General features: G+C 39.4%; 1 protein-coding gene across 5 annotated transcripts in view; it reads left to right on the forward strand.

Moving 5' to 3' along the window:
• The window catches only part of kat6b (K(lysine) acetyltransferase 6B), a 31,241-nt gene that overhangs the window by 5,933 nt on the left and 6,556 nt on the right, over positions 1-18,752 (forward strand). For 3 of the 5 annotated variants that reach the window (XM_034707248.1, XM_034707250.1, XM_034707249.1), the window contains exons 3-13: positions 3,102-3,210; positions 6,485-6,600; positions 6,803-6,884; positions 7,390-7,519; positions 9,226-10,187; positions 11,321-11,442; positions 14,629-14,741; positions 14,869-15,010; positions 15,153-15,314; positions 16,835-16,928; positions 18,494-18,725. In XM_034707248.1, coding sequence (XP_034563139.1) covers positions 3,102-3,210; positions 6,485-6,600; positions 6,803-6,884; positions 7,390-7,519; positions 9,226-10,187; positions 11,321-11,442; positions 14,629-14,741; positions 14,869-15,010; positions 15,153-15,314; positions 16,835-16,928; positions 18,494-18,725 — 2,264 coding nt within the window. The remainder of the gene's footprint in view (positions 1-3,101; positions 3,211-6,484; positions 6,601-6,802; positions 6,885-7,389; positions 7,520-9,225; positions 10,188-11,320; positions 11,443-14,628; positions 14,742-14,868; positions 15,011-15,152; positions 15,315-16,834; positions 16,929-18,493; positions 18,726-18,752) is intronic. The other 2 variants (XM_034707251.1, XM_034707252.1) reach the window with 1 other exon arrangement.

The raw sequence follows: 18,752 nt of genomic DNA on the forward strand, positions 1-18,752 counted from the left end.
GGCTGGTGGTGCTAGCTCTGTTAATGTTAGCCACACCTTGCAAACAAATTTGACATTGTTTGCCTGCAGACTGTGATGCCGTGTTTAGCCGTGTTGAGTAAATAGTGTCTTCTGTTTGGTTAAGGAGGTTTAAAATGGGGTCAGGCTGATTTCTTAGTTTGATAGTGAGACTTTTATAAAGAAGAGATTGTCCGTTTTCCAATGTGGCAGCTAGTATTTATTTTTATTTTTATATATACTTTATTTTTCCAACATTTTCTAAGGATACAGGATACAAAACAGCTCTGTTGCAGAATATATATATATATTTTTTTTTAAGTTATATTTTTGGCCTTTTTGCCTTTATTTGATAGGACAGCTGAAGAGAGACAGGAAATGTGGGGAGTAGAGAGACATGCAGGAAATGGTCAACCGGCCAGGAATCGAACCGGCGACCCCTGTTGCACAATATTGATATAAGTCAAGGAAAGAAAAGAGTAAAAACTTAAAGTAAGAAAGTAAAAGTTAGATAAGACAAGATATAGAGGGGGGCATGAGTTGCCAGTAACTACAGCAACATCAACATTATTTACAGAGATCAAAGTGTATCAAGGCCAGTATAGTTTCAAGCTGAAACGAAAATAGTATTTTGGAAGTGGATGGTGCACTAGTGTCTAGTTTCGAAAAGCTCTTAGAACATGCTAGCTGAAACTAATATTACAGAAGACTTGAGTATTGGTTAATATCAGAAAAATATACAGATATTAGGGATGAGTATTGCCAAGAACCTCAAGATACGATACGCATCACGATGCTTGGGTCACGATACGACAGTATCACGATTTATCACGATATCACAATATACACAGTTAACTAGGAAAAAAATAGAGAGGGTGTTTATGTGTATATGTAAATCACACAATATTACTCAAAATTGAAAGGACAAATTAAGTCAAAACTATTTGATTGAAAACAACTTTTCCACTTAATTGTTTTTGAAATACTGAAGTTGTATTTTAGTTCCAACTTGACTAAAATGTGAATTTTTATGATTACAAAAATATCGATATTAAGAGTTGAAATATCAATATCATATTGGAGGGCAAAGTATCGCGATATATTGCTGTATCGATATTTTTTTACACCTCTAACAGATATACACCTGCAATAAGCCCATAGTCAGAGAATATCACCCAAAAAAAGAAGGATTTGAATTTAAAATGTATTTAAGAAGCTGGAATTTGACAAAGTTTGGCATGTTAGTTTGATTTTGACCCAATTAGAATTGTCAACAACTACAATTTTGTCCATTACTGAATTATTTGAGAACTAGTTTATCAATCAATCAATCAATCAATCAATCAATCAATCAATTAATCAATCAATCAATCAATCAATCAATCAATCAATTAATCAAGCTTTATTTATATAGCACCTTTCATACAAATCAAATGCAACCCAAAGTGCTTTACAGTGATTGAAAAACAAGAAAGAAGCAGACATAAAACAATGGCAAGACATATTAGGGGAAGATAATGAAAATAATTTAAAAAAGTAATAATCATAAAAATTAAAATAACATAAAATAAAATAAAATAGAGACTAATGCACACCAAAAATGAAATATGTGTAATTAAAATAAGTTAAAGCATCAAAATTAAAAATACAAATAGTTAAGCTCAGCGTATTCTGTTACTTAGCACCAGGTCTCCTCTGTACTCTCTTTTTAATTTACAGCTAACCTCAATCTAACTTCTCTCCACAAAGATGACACAGTACCACATTCCCTGATTAGCTCTGAGCCAGTGTTTGACAGTGTTTTTACAAGTGCTGCCTCATTGCACAGCACCATTTCACTGTTTTTATGCCTACAATCACAGCTGTGTTGAGCTGCAGACTGCTCCTAATGCCAGAGCCTGCTCACAAATATTGACCTGGCAGGTTGGAAAATAGAGTAATCATTGACGTGGCAGTAAACTGCTCCCCATCACCGTAACAACTAATTGATACAACAGCCAGGAGTGATGACCACATTGCTGCAGAACCCCCCACAGGATTCATTTTTAATAACGGATACTCGTGTCTTTTGTTTGTTGAGGGATGGAAAAAAATAAACAGTGTGTCCTTTGATTCAACTGTAGGTCAGGACTGATAGAGATTTGGAGGTTGCAAATATTGTTGAGGTCAGGATGCTGATGTGCGTCATAGAAACCAGGAACTAATTATGGGCATCCCCAGAGTGCCCTTCAAAGCTCCAGTCAATCGACGAGGCCTTACTGTGTAAACTGATGATGAGGTGGGTTATTTATGGTCACACCCTGTGAGTGTTATTTTCCGTTAAGAACTTACTCTCAAGCAGAGAACGAGGCAGCGGGTTGTTTGATGCTCCTCTGGAGGCTCTATGATCTCATATTTTAAGGGACGCCTTATGAAAGCTGTATTATGTCCATGTGAGTTTATCCTGGGCTTGTGATTGGCTCATTTTTTGACTGGCTGGTGTTTATGAAGAGATGACACTAACAGTTCCTCTTGTGAAGTCAGCGCCTCTTCATTCTCAGTGATCAATGGGAAAATCCTCTTAAACCTTGAGCTCATATTTCACTTCTTCTGAACTTCCCCGTAAGCTCTTAAATGAGTGTTTGTTCTGAGACTTGCAACATTTACAGTGGATCATGGCAGTAACAATGAGAGCATGTTTTATTATCGAGGTAATTTGATTACATGCTGGTTAATCCTTTCAGACTGGAGTGCAAGCTTTAAGAATTGGATTAAGCCCTTAAACTATGATTACTAAGATCACTTACTCATTCAGATGTAATGGATAAAGGAGGTGGATCTCAAGCGCAGCACATCTCAGGAGGAAGAGATGCATTTATTATTCATATGTAGTCTTTTTTCATTCTCAGAGCTTCAAGTTCATGTTTCTGTTGCTATTTCATTTACCCACACACTGTTTTTTTATCTTCTTGCTTTGACAATATGTCTGCAGTGATCTCAGAAATCCTTGCAGGATGAAAAAAAAAAAAAAAAGTAAAAAAAAACAAACAGGCTTTCATACACGCACAGCCTGTGCCCGTTTCTGTGTTTTTAAACAGTTTGTCTCTGTTTGTGTTCCCACCCAGCTCCGGGTCGACCCCATCCCAATATGCAGTTTCTGTCTTGGAACGAAAGAGTCAAATCGGGACAAGCGGCCAGAAGAGCTGCTGTCCTGTGCAGACTGTGGGAGCAGTGGTAAGTCGCCTTGTGTAGCGCTTCAGATTTTGGATGTTCTCACAAGCCACAACATGCTGAAGTCTGGACAGAACTGATAGCATTTGAATTTCAACAGAGACTCACAAGCATCAGAGTGAATGTATATGAGAAAGAGAGGCACTGAAAGCATCACCCTAGTATTTAGTTACTTATATAATTATAAGGCATATGTCATGATGATGCATATGGGTGAAATATTAAGACTTAAAGCTCCTGTGAGGGGTTTTTATCTGGTTGTGAAACAGACTGAAATTGATTGTGAAGCCTCTTTATGTGCTACAAAAACAAACAAGACCAACAACATAAAGATTGATTACTTCTATAGTGATACTTTAAATGCTTGAAGTTGCAGAAACATACTTATTTTTAACATTTCAACAAAACAAAGAGTCATAGTGGAAGATTTATTTGACGTTAGCAAGAAAGCATGGTGAGATTTTTGGGTTTAAACAAACACTACATACTCATGTATGTGATAAAATCACTAGAGGTAGGAGGTACAGTTTGTCCACAGAAGGCCCAAAAATTGGCGGAATTTGGAAACGTTCCTCACTGGAGCTTTAAGTTTAAAATTTAAAGATTTAAATTTAAAATTTAAACTTTAAGCTTTAGATTTTTGGGTTTAAACAAACGCTACATACTCATCTATATGGTAAAATCAGTAGAGGTAGGAGGTACAGTTTGTCCACAGGAGGCAAAAAAAATGATGGAAATTGGAAACGTTCCTCACTTTAAGTTTAAATTTGTATTTTTTTTATTTTTCAAAGACCTTTTTTTAGATTTTGACACATTACAAAAAAAGATCAATGCAAACAATTCAAGGAAGTGATGTTTTTGCATAAGAAACACATGAATTAAATTAATAAAGAAACAAGCCAATAATATGTGACAATAACTTAAAATAAAAGATTGATAAGCACTCAAGCAGGAAAAAATAAATAATAGTGAAACTATAAAACAATGAGTAGGTGAATATCAAAATATAATTAATTGAAAAGGGTAAAAGAGCAGTAAGTATAAAAATACAAATATATATACATATATATCCAGATCCACCCACATACATACATATATACACATACATATATATACATACATGCACATACATGCACATGGAAATAATAATATATTCATACAAAAAATATAAATAAATAGATTATCAAACAAATAATAATAAAAGGAATGAAAGTACCAAAAACAAGTTAAGAATTAGACTAAACAAAAAAAAACACCACATATGACAATGTCAAAAGTTTAAGATTTAAAGCTTTAAATTTAAATTTAAAATTAAAACTTTAAGCTTTAGATTTTTGGGTTTAAAAAAACACTACATACTCATGTATGTGATAAAATCAGTAGAGGTAGGAGGTACAGTTTGTCCAGAGGAGGACCAAAAATTGACGGAAATTGTAAACGTTCCTCACTGGAGCTTTAAGTCGATTCTATTGACACATTGCAGATAATGAATCTGTCAAATGGAGAAACGATGCCTTCCTCTTCTCTAACTTACATTTGAATGCAATCATTTCTAGAGATACAAAACATAATGTTATGCATGCTATTATTGTAATGCTATGGAAGATACTGGTCATATAGAATTATTACCTGGTCTTATTGAGACATGGTAGGGAGAGGAGAGTGGCAAGTTCGGGTGGATAGCATGAATATCTGTTAAAAAAGTCCAGCTGCTTTAGCACAAGAAAAGAATGTAGCCAAATGTTAATTTGGGTTAATGTTTAATTTTATTTTTTATTTTTTTTATTTTCAGAGCCCCGCATTCAGACATACATCAACAGTTTTACATTGTTTTCAATCATCATGACATACAGTTTTCAACCATTTCACACAGCCTGCCAGTGTCCATATCTCTCCCTCTTTTCATCGTCCATCTCCAATGCAGTGCCCCCCCCCTTTTTTCCCCCTCCCCAGGGCCTCCCCCCAAAAAAACAACAAAAAAACTTGATTTCTCTGATAGACAAATAACAAGAATCAAAGCAAAATATATAGGTCATGTGTTGATTAGCAGAAATAAATAACGCAAATAATAAGTTACATGTACATTTAGGGGCGCCCGTGTGCTCAGGCACTCTTGCCTGTACCCCCTTACATAGTCCCCCCCTGCACATTTGTACATAAAAGTTCCCATGCCTATATCCATTTCTGTGTAATTCTATACATTTTTATTGAAATACCTGAAAAATTGTACCCTACATTACACATGCACTTAAATATAAGATTTTCATATAGTATAGTTGCTCATCGGTATGGAAAATTAGCTCCAATAACCTAAATCACTTGAGATATCAAAGCTACTCCAGTGAACCGTTTGATCAAACATATATTTCTATTGTCTTGAACTACACAGTTTCCTCTCCTGTCCCCCCAACCCTGTTAGCAGCAGATCTCAACATCAGTTAAACAGATGTCACATCCTTGCTCCACATTTTTCACTCCCCTTTCAGGGATTTAATGGAAGAACAATGTTCAAATGGAGTGGCTAGAGGGATCCAAATTGCTTGCAACCCTCAGCGGGCTGAAGAAGGGCAGATGCTTCCATAAGTGGCCGTTAGAATCTGAAATCACCCGAGTCATTTTCGCTCAATTCATATTCTCGGTATAGAGTGCATCAGCCACAGCAGATCAAAGATCAACTCTTTTCCTGCTGCAGATTGGTGGCATTTCCTTTACTGTTCTTTTGTTCCAGATAAAGCTGCTAACCCCCCCATAAAATTACCTCTGCCAAGGAGTCATTTATGTTTGAACAATTATTTTAAATGCCGTACGGAATTGTTCTCCTGGTGACATTTTTATAGCTCAAATTTGACTAAGTAGCAACGAGGTGGTTTTCATTAACTGCTCCTAGTGTACACAAATTGTGCTCTCACTGTAAAACAGCTGTTTTACAACCATGAGAGGGAGCCGGGTGAGAGAGAAGGCAAGCTTTTACATGACTTTCATGGATCGGCCTCCATTAGAAAGAGTGCTGCTACTGTTTCTGCCTCATTAAGATCAAATTATCTGTAATTAGCGGCTCAGATGTTTGATCATACTGTTTTTTAGACACAACTTGTGGCGGAGGGGGGAGAAAAGTGTTGCGGACACACAGGCCTGCCATTGTTGTTTGATGATGTAATATGTTAATATTTCACCTCTCTGTGTGAATAAATGGGAAGCCTGGTCTCTAGCTTTGTGACACTGTCAATGCTGCTTTAAATGTGATATGCTAATATGCATTTTCGATTGCTTCCCGAAGGGCATCCATCATGTCTGAAGTTTTCCCCCGAACTAACCTCAAATGTGAAGAGATTACGATGGCAGTGTATTGAATGCAAAACCTGCAGCTCCTGTCGAATACAGGGGAAGAATGCTGTAAGTATAACGTTGCATACAGGTGTTGTAGATCTCATTTTGTGCATCCCTAAGGATTTGTTGGTTTTCCCTCACATTTGTAAAGTTCCCTCATATGCACAATTGGGCTCATATTTTTCCCAAAGATTTTAAATGACAGGGTGGGAGTGTTACATGTATGCAGCAGGGACATCCCTTACACTTGCCTGCTATTTCCTTTCAGGATGAGATGCTATTCTGCGATTCATGTGATCGGGGCTTTCACATGGAATGCTGCGACCCGCCGCTTTCAAGAATGCCAAAAGGTGAGGTGTTTACACTGTCTGGCTTCTCTCTTTCCCTCTCTGCTGTCATTTCAAAGCCTTTTCTTCACACACGGACGTTTGGGGGCTGTCACTCAGCACACAGAGAGGCAGCGGTGGCTTATTAGGAGCTTTGCATGCATATCAAATTATTCCAGCATCCCCGGGGAGATGTGCTATCTCTGGATTACAGTACTGACCCTACAGCGAGGCTTGTAATGATGGTGCACGTACTGTAGTAGGACATTTGGCAGGCAATTCATACAAGTCACATAGCTCCGCTCAACAAGCCGACATGAAGTCTATTTCACTGGACAGAGAATTGACCCAATGTTTTTCTTATGGATTTTCGCTTTGTGCTGAGTAATTGATTGTCATTGTGAGCAGGGCGGGATGCGCGCCAGCTCTCGGTATTAAAGGAAATGTTTCGAATGAATGTACTGTATGTCCTCTGAATTGATGAACCCACCTAAACGGTCCCCTCTCTCTATGTTTGGACACCCTCCAGGAACCTGGGTCTGCCAAGTCTGCAGGCCGAAGGAGAATGGGAAGAAGCTGCTGCACAAGAAAGCCGATCAGATCAAACGTCGATATGCAAAGCCAATCGGAAGGCCCAGGAATAAGCTCAAACAAAGAATGTAAGTTATGAAAAGGACCGGAATATTATTCCTGCATGCTGTCCAGATCAACTGCTTACATAATGCTGGGGACGTTGCTAGAAAAAAGCTAAGAAAGATGCAGTTAAAGTTAGGGATGGGTACCTTTCACATTTGAACCGGTACGGTACCGATACCCGGTACCTGGGAATCGGTACCGGTACTCAACAGTACCTATTTTCTGTACTTTTGTGTGTTTATGTAGTAATAAATGTTAATTTGTTTAATAGTAAAATCTCAAAATGTTTTAATTTAACATATTTCTTTCATTTAACATGAAATTAACAGAAACAGGATTATATAGGTGATTAGATATATTAGCTGACACATGTTCGTGGTGTCTATTTGCTCTTTCGGGAGTTTATCAATGAACACACTTGAATGACTGCGGACGGGAAAAAGTCAGTTCTCCGTCTCTTTATAATAACAGGACACACAACTTACTAGTTGAGCATTCACGCACACAGGAACGGTTATAAACAGGGCAGGTAGTCGGAGTGAGATAGTCAGTCTCAACTTAATCCTCCTGCTCTGCCTCGCGGTGAGTGCAGGCGCCGTCAGCTGCAGGCTCTGTTTCAATAAATCAATCAACCTTTATTTGTATAGCGCCAAATCACAACAAAAGTTATCTCAAGACGCTTTTACAAACATAGGAGGTCTAGACCACTCTATGTCAAATTATGAACAGAGACCCAACTTCAAGACAGTGTAAGACTCAGTCTGACCCCACCTTAATCCACCATGAGCATTGCACATCACAGTATTTAGCTAGTTACAGTGGCGAGGAAAAACTTCCTTTTAACAGGCAGAAACCTCAGGCAGAACCAGACTCATGTTAGACAGCCATCATGCCTCGACCGAGTTGGGTCTCGAAAGAGGGATAGAGGAGAGTAAGAGAGAGAGGTGATAGTGATGAGACGAGTAGTAGAGGCTGTTGCCGCTGGAGTCCAGCACGTCCGTATCAGCTGGAGTCCATTTGGCGCACTCCTGTGCAGAGGCAGATAGCAGAGAGCAGAGACGTCCACCCGATTACAGGGCGAAAGTATGAAAAATCGCCTATTCTTCCTCTCCCTCACAATCACAAGGATGCATTTAGGTACCGAAACATGGTACTGTTTGATTTTACGTGAATCGGTACTCGGTAGAATTTAGTCGGTACCTATAAAAGTACAGAATTCGGTACCCATCCCTAGTTACAGTTACTGTTTTATGCAAACACATATCATGTTTCCATCCTGAATTTTTAAGGTTCACCTTGTTTGTTTGTAGAGAGAAAGCAAATTAATCCTTTATTTTAATGAAAAATAATGAGTCTCTATTTATTGAAGCACTACAGATATTTTTGGATGCAAATGTTCTCGTCGCTCATGATTTAATAAATGTTTTTAGATCTGCCAAATGTCACAACAGCATTAGTAGAAGCTCTAATTAAAAAATGTACATTGATATAGTTTTAGTTTGCTGTAATTAATGCATGAATGAGAAAGCAGAAGGTTTATTTTGCAGCTTTTTGTGGTGCAGCTCTTCATATTGTGATGCTTTTATAGCATTGCCTTATAAATTCTTAACTTGCAAAGTTACCACTCACTGTGTGAACAACTTTAAAGTAGCATAGAATGTAAATAAGAGCAAGTGTCTTGTAACTGTACTGGTTGTGTACTGGAAACCTTGTTTGTTTGTGTCTGCAGGTCTGTAACCAGTGGTGACGGCTCCATGGTAGCACTTGGAGGAAGGGGGTCACCTGGTAGGGGTCAAAAGATTACCGTCTGTCCTACACCTTCATCTGGTCATGCTGCATCTGTGAAGGACGCCAGAGACAGATTGGCTGTTGCAGACCCCTGTTGTGCGGTCGACGCCACCCAATTCACCACCTCCACCCCCACCCCCACTCCCCCCCTCACGCCCACCTCCACCCCAGCTACACTCACCGTTAACAAGAAAACCAAAGGGCTTATCGATGGGCTTTCCAAATTCTTTACCCCCTCTCCCGTGGGCCGTCGCACGCGAGCTGTATCCGTAGACTCGCCCACCAGTCAGTTGAGCTCAAAAGACCAGGGTCCGCCCAAACTGTCCCCGCCACCAGAGCCGTTTGCCTTCGCTGCTGATGTCACTCAAAAGATAACCCCCTCGTCTTCTGCACTCCCTCCCGCCCCTACGTTGCCAGGCCTTAGCCCCCCCTCGCAGGTGTCCAGCAGCTCCACCTCCGCTAACTCCCCTCAGAGCTCCTCCAGCCAGTCTAGTGTCCCCTCCCTGAGTAGTCTCTGCAATAGCAGCCAACTTAAGGGACTATTTGACGGACTCTCTCACATTTTTACCACTCAGGGACAGTCGCGGAAAAAGAGACTACACTGCTACGCGCCGCCAAAGCGCATGCACCATAAGCAAGACTCCCCCCATGCGTCCAAAACAGGGCCCCAGCGCCTTGGAAAGAACGAGTTTCATAGAAATAGGTTACACTCCACGTCTGCTGGGCCGGGCCGACCCAGAGGACACCCATTTAAGATGGTCAGTCATTTCAAGCGTAACCCCTTCCTTAAAAAGCACAGGACGCTAGGCAGGCTGAGGTATAAAGTGAGCCCTCAGAAGGGAGCCCCCTCAACAGGAAAGGGAGACTTGACAGACGGAAGAATTAAGCCTGAGAATAATCATGGTAAGCAAGGCTCGCAACTCCAGCCAAGACCTGCGCCTCCACACCTTTAAGCTTCTTCTTTATTTTTTTTTTAAAGCTTGACACTCGCAGTTTTTTTTTTCCAGACTAGAGCTAATCTTTTCTTTGAGAAGACACCCTCAACATCCTAACAGACTACTAATCTTCTGCCTAATTTGAATTCTTTTAGTTTCTTAACCCAGTTTCGTTGCGTTTTTTGACTTGGCTGCGGAGTTCACGTGGCTTCCATCCTCTTGCCCGTTGGCTTTTTGTCATAGTGCATGGCCCACTAACTCCCTCATGTTGCTCCTTTCGCTCTGTCCTTGACCCCTCTGCAGTAGTGCGCATGTTGTGATCGCGGCCCAGTAGAGGCTGTAGTCACATCGGCGCTCTTCTTCCTCCATCCCACCCTCACCCTTGAAATCTCTGTCTCCACTCAACCTCACTTCCAGCGGTCATTAGACACATACAACCCAGTGATTCACCCACCCAAGTTGACTCAGAGCTGACATGATGATTATAGCCAGGAGAAGAGTAACCCTCACATTTCACTGTCTCCAGGAGCCGAGTCACTTCTTAAAAAATAACACGCAGCAGAAACTAACGGATATACGTTTCAAGCTGTTCTAAACAATAAACTGCATAAACACTTATTACCCCAACAGCACATTTCCATAAATATGTTAATGACACATCACATCCATTTGTAATGGCTTTTTGTTTTGGTGGTTAAGTCACAGTGTTGATGTCTTTCATTAAATTACTGCCTGCTTTCCAACATCAGTTGCTTTTCATGTCGACACTCGCTCCCTTCACTGCATCCGCTTTCTTCATTCATGGGAAACTGTCTTGGTGGATGACTAAGCATATGAAAGCGGTTACGCAATTAGAGTGATTTAGTTTCACTTCATTACATTAGGGATTTTCATATAAACATGCAAAGATGATACATTATGAAATTCCTCAGAGAGACGGCCTCAAACAGGCTCAGCAGCAGCAGCAGCAGCAGCACTCACAGTATAAGCACATTTGCATAGAATGCATTTATGAGATTATTCTGCCATGGCTGCTTCAAACAGACTGAGTGTTGATGCGCTATCTGATGTGTTGATGTTGTGTTATTGTGCCCGTAACAGGCCACAACGGGGAGCTGTGTGTGAAGCAGGAGGCTCGAGCGGAATTCGCAGCCATGTCCAGAGAGCACGTCACAGAGGAGGACATCGAGACGTTCACGGATGTCCAAGAACGTGCTGCACAGGTGAGAATAGTGAAGTTGAAACTTGGTTCTTATTGAAGTTTTGATGCATATTTTCAACCTTTAGTCAAATCCCTCCAGTATTTTATAAATTATAAAGATGGAGTAAGAAGTTTTTTACCCAGCAGTCTTTTGTGTTTAGGGTTTAGCTGAAGCCACTTCTGCCTGATAGAATTCATGCTAGCAGCTTAAGCTAGTTTTAACAGAAATTCATCCCTCATTCACCCCATAATGACTGAGCTAATCCCCCAAATACTTTCATTAGCACATATTCACTAGTATGGCTCATATAGAAACCTAGAAAACATCCAAATGGGAGACATTTTTAGCCACAACACCTCTGCCATTGTTATGTCATGGCAACCTGTGTTGTAGACAGATGATTTTTGAGTCTCAAAGTATTATATCGTTATTATATGAACTTGTCTGCCCAACATGGACACTTGAGTAGTTTAAAAAAAAAAAAAAGATTTACAATTTTATTTATTTTATCATCTTTTTGTAACATTCATACATTTGCAAAATTGTATATACGAATAAATCAGAAAAATAGTGTATATGATTCACTAAACAAGAGAAAGGAAAGAAGCAAAATTAATATATAAATAAATAAATAAAATGAAAAGAAAAGGGTCAAATAAAAAAATATTGTCACTTATCTATGTCATGGATACAAAATAATGATAATATTAAACAATAAATACATTGAATTAAATAAATATAAATAAATAAACAAAATAAATACAAAAGAAAAAAAGAAAGGAAAGGAAAAACTAATCAAAATAAACAAGAGAAAGGAAAGAAAGAAAAATGAATATATAAATAAATAAATAAATAAAATGAAAGGAAAAGGGTCAAATAAAAAAATAACCTTGTCACTTATCTATTTCATCGCAACAAAATGATGATTATATTAAACAATAAATGAATTAAATAAATATAAATAAACACAAAATAAAAACAAGAAAGGAAAGGAAAAACAAATCAAAATATTAGGGGTGAGCCCGACTAAGGATTTGCTTAGTCGAATCTGATTCATCAGATTTTGCCCATAGTCGACAAATAGTCAAATGTTTGTTTTTCCTTATTGACCCAAAGTCTGCATGATGGTGACCGCATGACAATATTACGCATAACCCTTTACATTTAAGAGACTCGTGGCTTAAATTTAAAAGGACCAACAGAATATTATAAGTATAAAACTTAGATTTTTTTAAATCTATATTGCAAAAACAACGAGGTGATGGAGAGAAAACTCAAATAAGGCTGCCATCCGTTAAACATGGAACAACGCGCCGTTATAGAATAAGGAATCAGGAGATATTTAAACAGTGTTCACACAGCGGAGAGCAGCACTGCGGAGGGTAGTTTGTCCAACTTAAGGCTAAACATGTTTATAATGTTCAAAATCAAACCTGAACCAGCTAGAGGGTTTTTAAATCTCTTAACAGTACCTTTTAAAACAGTCTTTCATCGCGTCTTTATCCGCGTGAGTCTTTTCAAATTGTACGTGAGGAAAACCATCATGTGTACGGGCAGAAGTGCGCTCCTTGCTTTGTTGACTGTAAATCCTGTCTTTGAGAATATCCTCTCTGATGGCGTGGAGGTGGATGGGATGCTGTGGATTGTTTTTGAGGCTTTGCAGCTTTGGGTATCCCTCCTCGTTCGTTTGGCCCCGTATAGTTTTTGTGTGGTCCGGTAATCCTTGATCTCACAGCCCTCTTCATGAAGCTGCTCCTCATCTTCATCACTATTTTTAGGATCAGCTGAAGTTTTATTTCTGACATTTTGAGCTACCATGAACGTAGAAAGATTTAAAGGCCAGCTGAGGTACGTCTGCTCCACAGCTCCCGCTAAATGATCCACCTTTAATTACCAGGGGAGATTTAATTACCACTTTAAGGAGATTTAACACTTCAAGAGCTGTTCTCAGAATTACATTAAATAAGTCTACATCTATATAAAAATAGGCTAAATGAGATACTATTTTTACGGGAAGCAGGAAAATAATGTAAAATTAGATATTGAGCACCCCCATGGTTTGAATGGAATGATCCACGTTTCATATGCAAATATTCGACAATGAGATTGGCAGTCGACTAAGGCTCGCTAGAACGAATCGTCGAATATTCGACTATTTGGGGTCACCCCTCAAAATATGATTAGATATCTTTCCTCCCTCTCACTTGTACAGAGGTCATCTAATTTTCTTTCTTGTAACTACTCACTTGAGTAGGTTTTAGAGTAACTTTACAGTTTGATGCTTTAAGGGTAGATGTGGGTAACAAGCAGTGCTTGAAGTGGATGAGAAATAGGTGCCGGTACTACTCTTATTCACTTGTTGTCTTGTATACAGTGCAGCCAGTATCAGTTTGTTTTTATCAACCATTAATACCTGCAGCCATTAGGCTTCATAACTCTCTAGCCAAAGGGAGATGAGCTGACAGACACCTGAATTACTTGTTTTATGTGATTTTTTTATAATTTTATCTGCCAGACACCTGAATTTCCCTTCTGGGATCAATAAAGTACAATCTATTCTATTCTATTATATCTATTGTATTCTCTTTATGCCCTTTTTGGAGCCAGGACAACATCACTGTTGTTTTTACTCAGATGTTCCTCATTTATCACACTGCAAAGAACTCACAAGTTGGCGTTACAGACAGGTGATTGTTCGGTAATGCCCACGGAAGGTCAGCAGTGTCAAGTAGTGCGCCAACATTAATGTATTTAAAGTGCTCTTCAGAGAATCTGTAATATGGAGAGGACAGGAAAGGCTACAAGGAGCCCTGGTACACCGAAAAGTCCAGATCCAGTTAGAATTAGAAGTGGCTGTTTTACGTACCGGCCCTCATAAAGCACTGGTAACAACAATCAAATTAATACTCAATTAAAAGTATTACCTTGATTTAGGAGATACACTTTGAAGTGTTCAACACTTATGTGCCAGTATTTTGGCACTGCTCCGCCTGAAGCTAATGGAGCGAAAGCGCACCCATCAGCAGAGACGCTATAATTACTTTAGAGTGTTCTGGTGTCATGTTTTGATCAGATTCGCTGTATCTTTTGTTTAGACATGTGAACTGTAAATCTTTATAATGCCATTCAATGGACTGGTGACAGTGTAAGACTGAATGATGCGGGTCACCACATTTATCCATGTGCTTTTATTTGATCCTGTCACAGAGAACTGGATCTCTAATGAATACAGACTCCATGCGATGCCCTGCTGTCATTGAATTTGGGAAGTACGAGATTCAGACCTGGTACTCATCGCCTTACCCACCTGAATACTCAAGGTAATGCTTCTTTTAAATAACAAATTCTCTTCTTTGTTACCGGACTCATATTTTATTTCAATATCCTTTTAAAAACCCTCTTTCACACTGAGGTATAAACCCTGGCTCTCTCTTTTGTCTTGGTCAGATTACAAAAGCTTTATCTGTGCGAGTTCTGTCTGAAGTACATGAGAAGCAAAAACATTCTCCAGAGACACACAAAGAAGTGTGGCTGGTTCCACCCACCAGCCAATGAAATCTACAGAAAGGACGACCTATCCGTATTTGAGGTCAGCTTCCCTTTACAGCAATAAAGCAATAACTGTATGCTGCATGAGATTCCACTGAATGGGTTCTGGGAAGAGGAGGGAGAGAAAAAAAATGGAAGCTGTTTGAACACTGTACCCTTGCTCTTTTTTATTCCGTGTTTAGGTTGATGGAAATGTCAGCAAACTATTCTGCCAAAACCTCTGCCTGTTAGCCAAGCTTTTCCTGGATCACAAGACCTTGTATTATGATGTGGAGCCTTTCCTTTTCTACATACTTACAAAGAATGATGAGAAAGGCTGTCATCTTGTGGGCTATTTCTCCAAGGTAAGAATTACACAACCATTAAATGGGAAATGAAGAAAAACCTCACGTCATTTTTCGAATGCTACCGATACAGTAAACCTGTGTTTGTAACTTCTGTTCAACTTATTCAGTGTGGTGTTTAAGTGATTACGAGGAGAAATTGATTAGTCAAGGAAAAGAGGAAAAAATGTGTTGGCTCTGACCTTTTAAAGCGAGCAAACACGCTGTTTTACATTCCTAGATGTATTCACTGTAGAATTTGGACAGTTTTAACCACAAATAGAAAATTGGAGATGAGAATTTGACACCTTTTCACAGTGTTTGACATTTTAATGATCCAACGAGTTATGTAATAATCCCAAAAAATCAGGAATTAACTAAAAACATGCTTACCATCTGTTGTAGCAATATCCCTGAACAGATAAATATGTTAAAAATGTGAGTTCATCAAGCTGTCTTTTTAGCAGGCTTGTTAAAGAAATAGAGTAACCCAGAAAAAATGCCAAAAATGTTTGATTTAAGCATAAAACGTAAAAACAAAGTGTTTTTTTTCCCTCTAATTAAAAAAAAAGTAAAAGTTAAGCTTCCAAATTCTTAACTTGCTAATTTAATTATTTTTGCTATAGGAAGCACAAGATAATAAATAATGCAGCAAAGCCAATAAGAATGTAAACACAGTCTGTTGCAACTGTAGACTGTGTAAATAATGGACATCATATCCGTGACGTCACCCGTCTGTTCCTGAGCGCTGTTGTGAAGCCAATCGATTGCGGCAGCCATATTGGAAATGCGGATCTCTCTAGGAGTTTGAGCCTCCTAGCCAATAGCTGTGTGTTCCCGTCTGGGAGTCAAGTCAGTCATGTCCTTATTTGGGAAAAAACTCGTAATCTTAATATCTTCTGTAAACATGTTTATTAATGCTGCAAAGATCGTCTTTTTTGAATTGGTGTCTATGTGGTTTCCGGTGTTTCTGCAGCCAGCCTCAAGCATTCTCGATGTATTGCAGTTTATAACACTTCCTCATGGGCTTCATAGTTTGAGATAGGTTGCCGCTTGTTGCAACATAGCCCAAATAGTTTGTTTTAACATAAATCCCGCCTCTTTCAAGGCAAATAGCCAATCATAGTATAGAATTTTGAGATGGCACCAGGGGTTGCCACTCAGATTTCAAGCGGGGCCTATACCACCCCTGACCACCCTGCTCATCGCACCCCTGCACCACATACAGGGCTGTAGTCATTGCTGCAAAGGTCACTGGTTTGAATCACATTTGCTGCATGTCCCCTAACAAAGGTAAAATCAACCCCACCTTCAAAAAAAACAAAACAAACTCACAGTTAAACCCACTAAGAGATGATTACGATTTGTTTGAGCCATAACTCAGAGCAGAGTGATAGTTTTTTAGTGCAGCTCATCACCCTGTCTGTGCGGCTTGCGTGCGTGTGCACATGCACGGCTGCAGACAAGGACAATGGCAGGTGCAGTAAATTGCCAGCTTCAGCAGAGCTCTGACATACTTGATCTGTTTCTCCTTCCCTCAGGAAAAGCTTTGCCAGCAGAAGTACAATGTCTCCTGCATAATGATCATGCCTCAGTACCAAAGGCAAGGATTTGGAAGGTTCCTTATTGATTTCAGTAAGTTCTTTAATGCTTTTTTAGACCACTACGTTAAGGTTTTTTCTTATTCTTTCTCTGCTGGTCTTTACAAACACTTTCAGATTAAAGGGGGATCTCGTAGCTTTTGGCAAGGTGCTGTTGTTTTGTTAGGCTTTGAAGTAGCCTAATCAAGAGCATTCATTTACAGTGCTTAGGCAATCACAGAAGATTAAGAGTTAGAAACATTACTTACATGCTGCATACATTATTTGATGACCAATAGTGTTCGCCTAATCACTGCTTGAAGAGCTATTTCATAGAAAATGCCTCATTTCTCTCTACTTGACTTGTGAGCAGGTGTAGAAGATGCTTTTATGTTTTAGTCCAGTAAATGCAGCACATACAATATTTAAAGCCTTGCGGTCCACATATGAAAACAGCCGCTGCCTTGAGTGGATTTCCGTGTTTAGGCAGGCAGTTTTTCCTCTGTCGTTATAGGCGTTTTATTGTTTTCAGGAGTTGTCTCTTTGCAGAGTTTGTGTGCGATGAAGAGAAGGAGGAGGAGAAAAAAAAATTAAAAAGGAGCGAGCGCAGGGTGGGCGGGCTGTAATGGAGCATTTGATTTCCTGTTCACTTTGGGAGCCATTGAGACACAGAGATGCAAGAGGATCTGTGATATTGAGAGTGTGCTGATAACAAAGACAGGGATTAAGGGAGATTGAACACAGCTGAGTCCTGAGCTCTTTGAAGGCTTTATTGGAAAATGTAGCTTTGGAGCTGGAAGTTGTTTAGATTAAGATTTTCTGTTATATTGGATTGTATTAGAGGAACAGTTTGTCTCAGGTAGCTTTGAGAGCCCAGCTTCAGTGGGTGAAAAATGTTCTCTTTCATATCAATATTCAGAGGACTCAGAGTGGCTCTTTTGTATCAGCGTATTAATGATAATATAGTTGTTAAATGACACTGAATGAAATATGACATTTTTTTAATTAAATATTTGAGTATTCATTGCTAAGTGTTTGTTATCACAGCCACTCACTTCTTAGCTTTAGTAATGAATATTGTCATGATTACTGGAATATTATGTGTTCACTGTTTGGTGATTAGATTTGCTTGTTGGGTTCTCGGTAGTGGGTGCACATTAAAAGCCATTAATTAATTTCATGCGGCTCATAATGGATGACCCTTGACAGGGCCGCTATAAAACTAATTACTCACAGATACATATTAGTATTGGGTTTTTTTCTTGTTCGTTATCTCCCCTAAGTGCAGTCTCTTGTGAGCAATGACATCCAGCTGCTTCTCTGTTTCGCTCTGTCGCTTTGTTTCCTCTTTACTCCACTCTCTCAGCCTCCTTTGTTGCCCTTGCCAGCATGTATCATAGCGTCTGACAGAGGTTGAAGGAGAGGAAAACTGATTGCCTCGCCTCTCTTTATACTATTTGAAGGTGAAATCCCAACCAGGGTTTGGTGTCACATCCTTACATGAATATGTAATCCATGAGGGAGGGGGGTGTAGGGATTGAAATGCAATCTGAAATCACCCAGCAGCAGCCTCCAGCTTGACTAAAGCATTTTGTTTTTGTTTGAATCTTGTCTTTTTAGGTTACCTTCTCACCAGGCAAGAAGGACAAGCCGGCTCCCCGGAGAAGCCGCTGTCAGATCTGGGTCGCTTATCCTACCTGGCATATTGGAAAAGTGTCATACTGGAGTACCTTTATAAGCACCCGGATAAACACATCAGTGTTAAAGGAATAAGCAGGGCCACTGGGATGTGTCCGCACGACATCGCCGCTACTCTCCAGCAGCTCGGCATGATTGACAGACAGGATGGCAGGTCAGTTTCCGTGGCGCAGTCTCCTTC

Source organism: Notolabrus celidotus, chromosome 18 (assembly GCF_009762535.1).
Source record: "Notolabrus celidotus isolate fNotCel1 chromosome 18, fNotCel1.pri, whole genome shotgun sequence".
In the NCBI taxonomy this organism is placed as follows: Eukaryota; Metazoa; Chordata; class Actinopteri; order Labriformes; family Labridae; genus Notolabrus; species Notolabrus celidotus.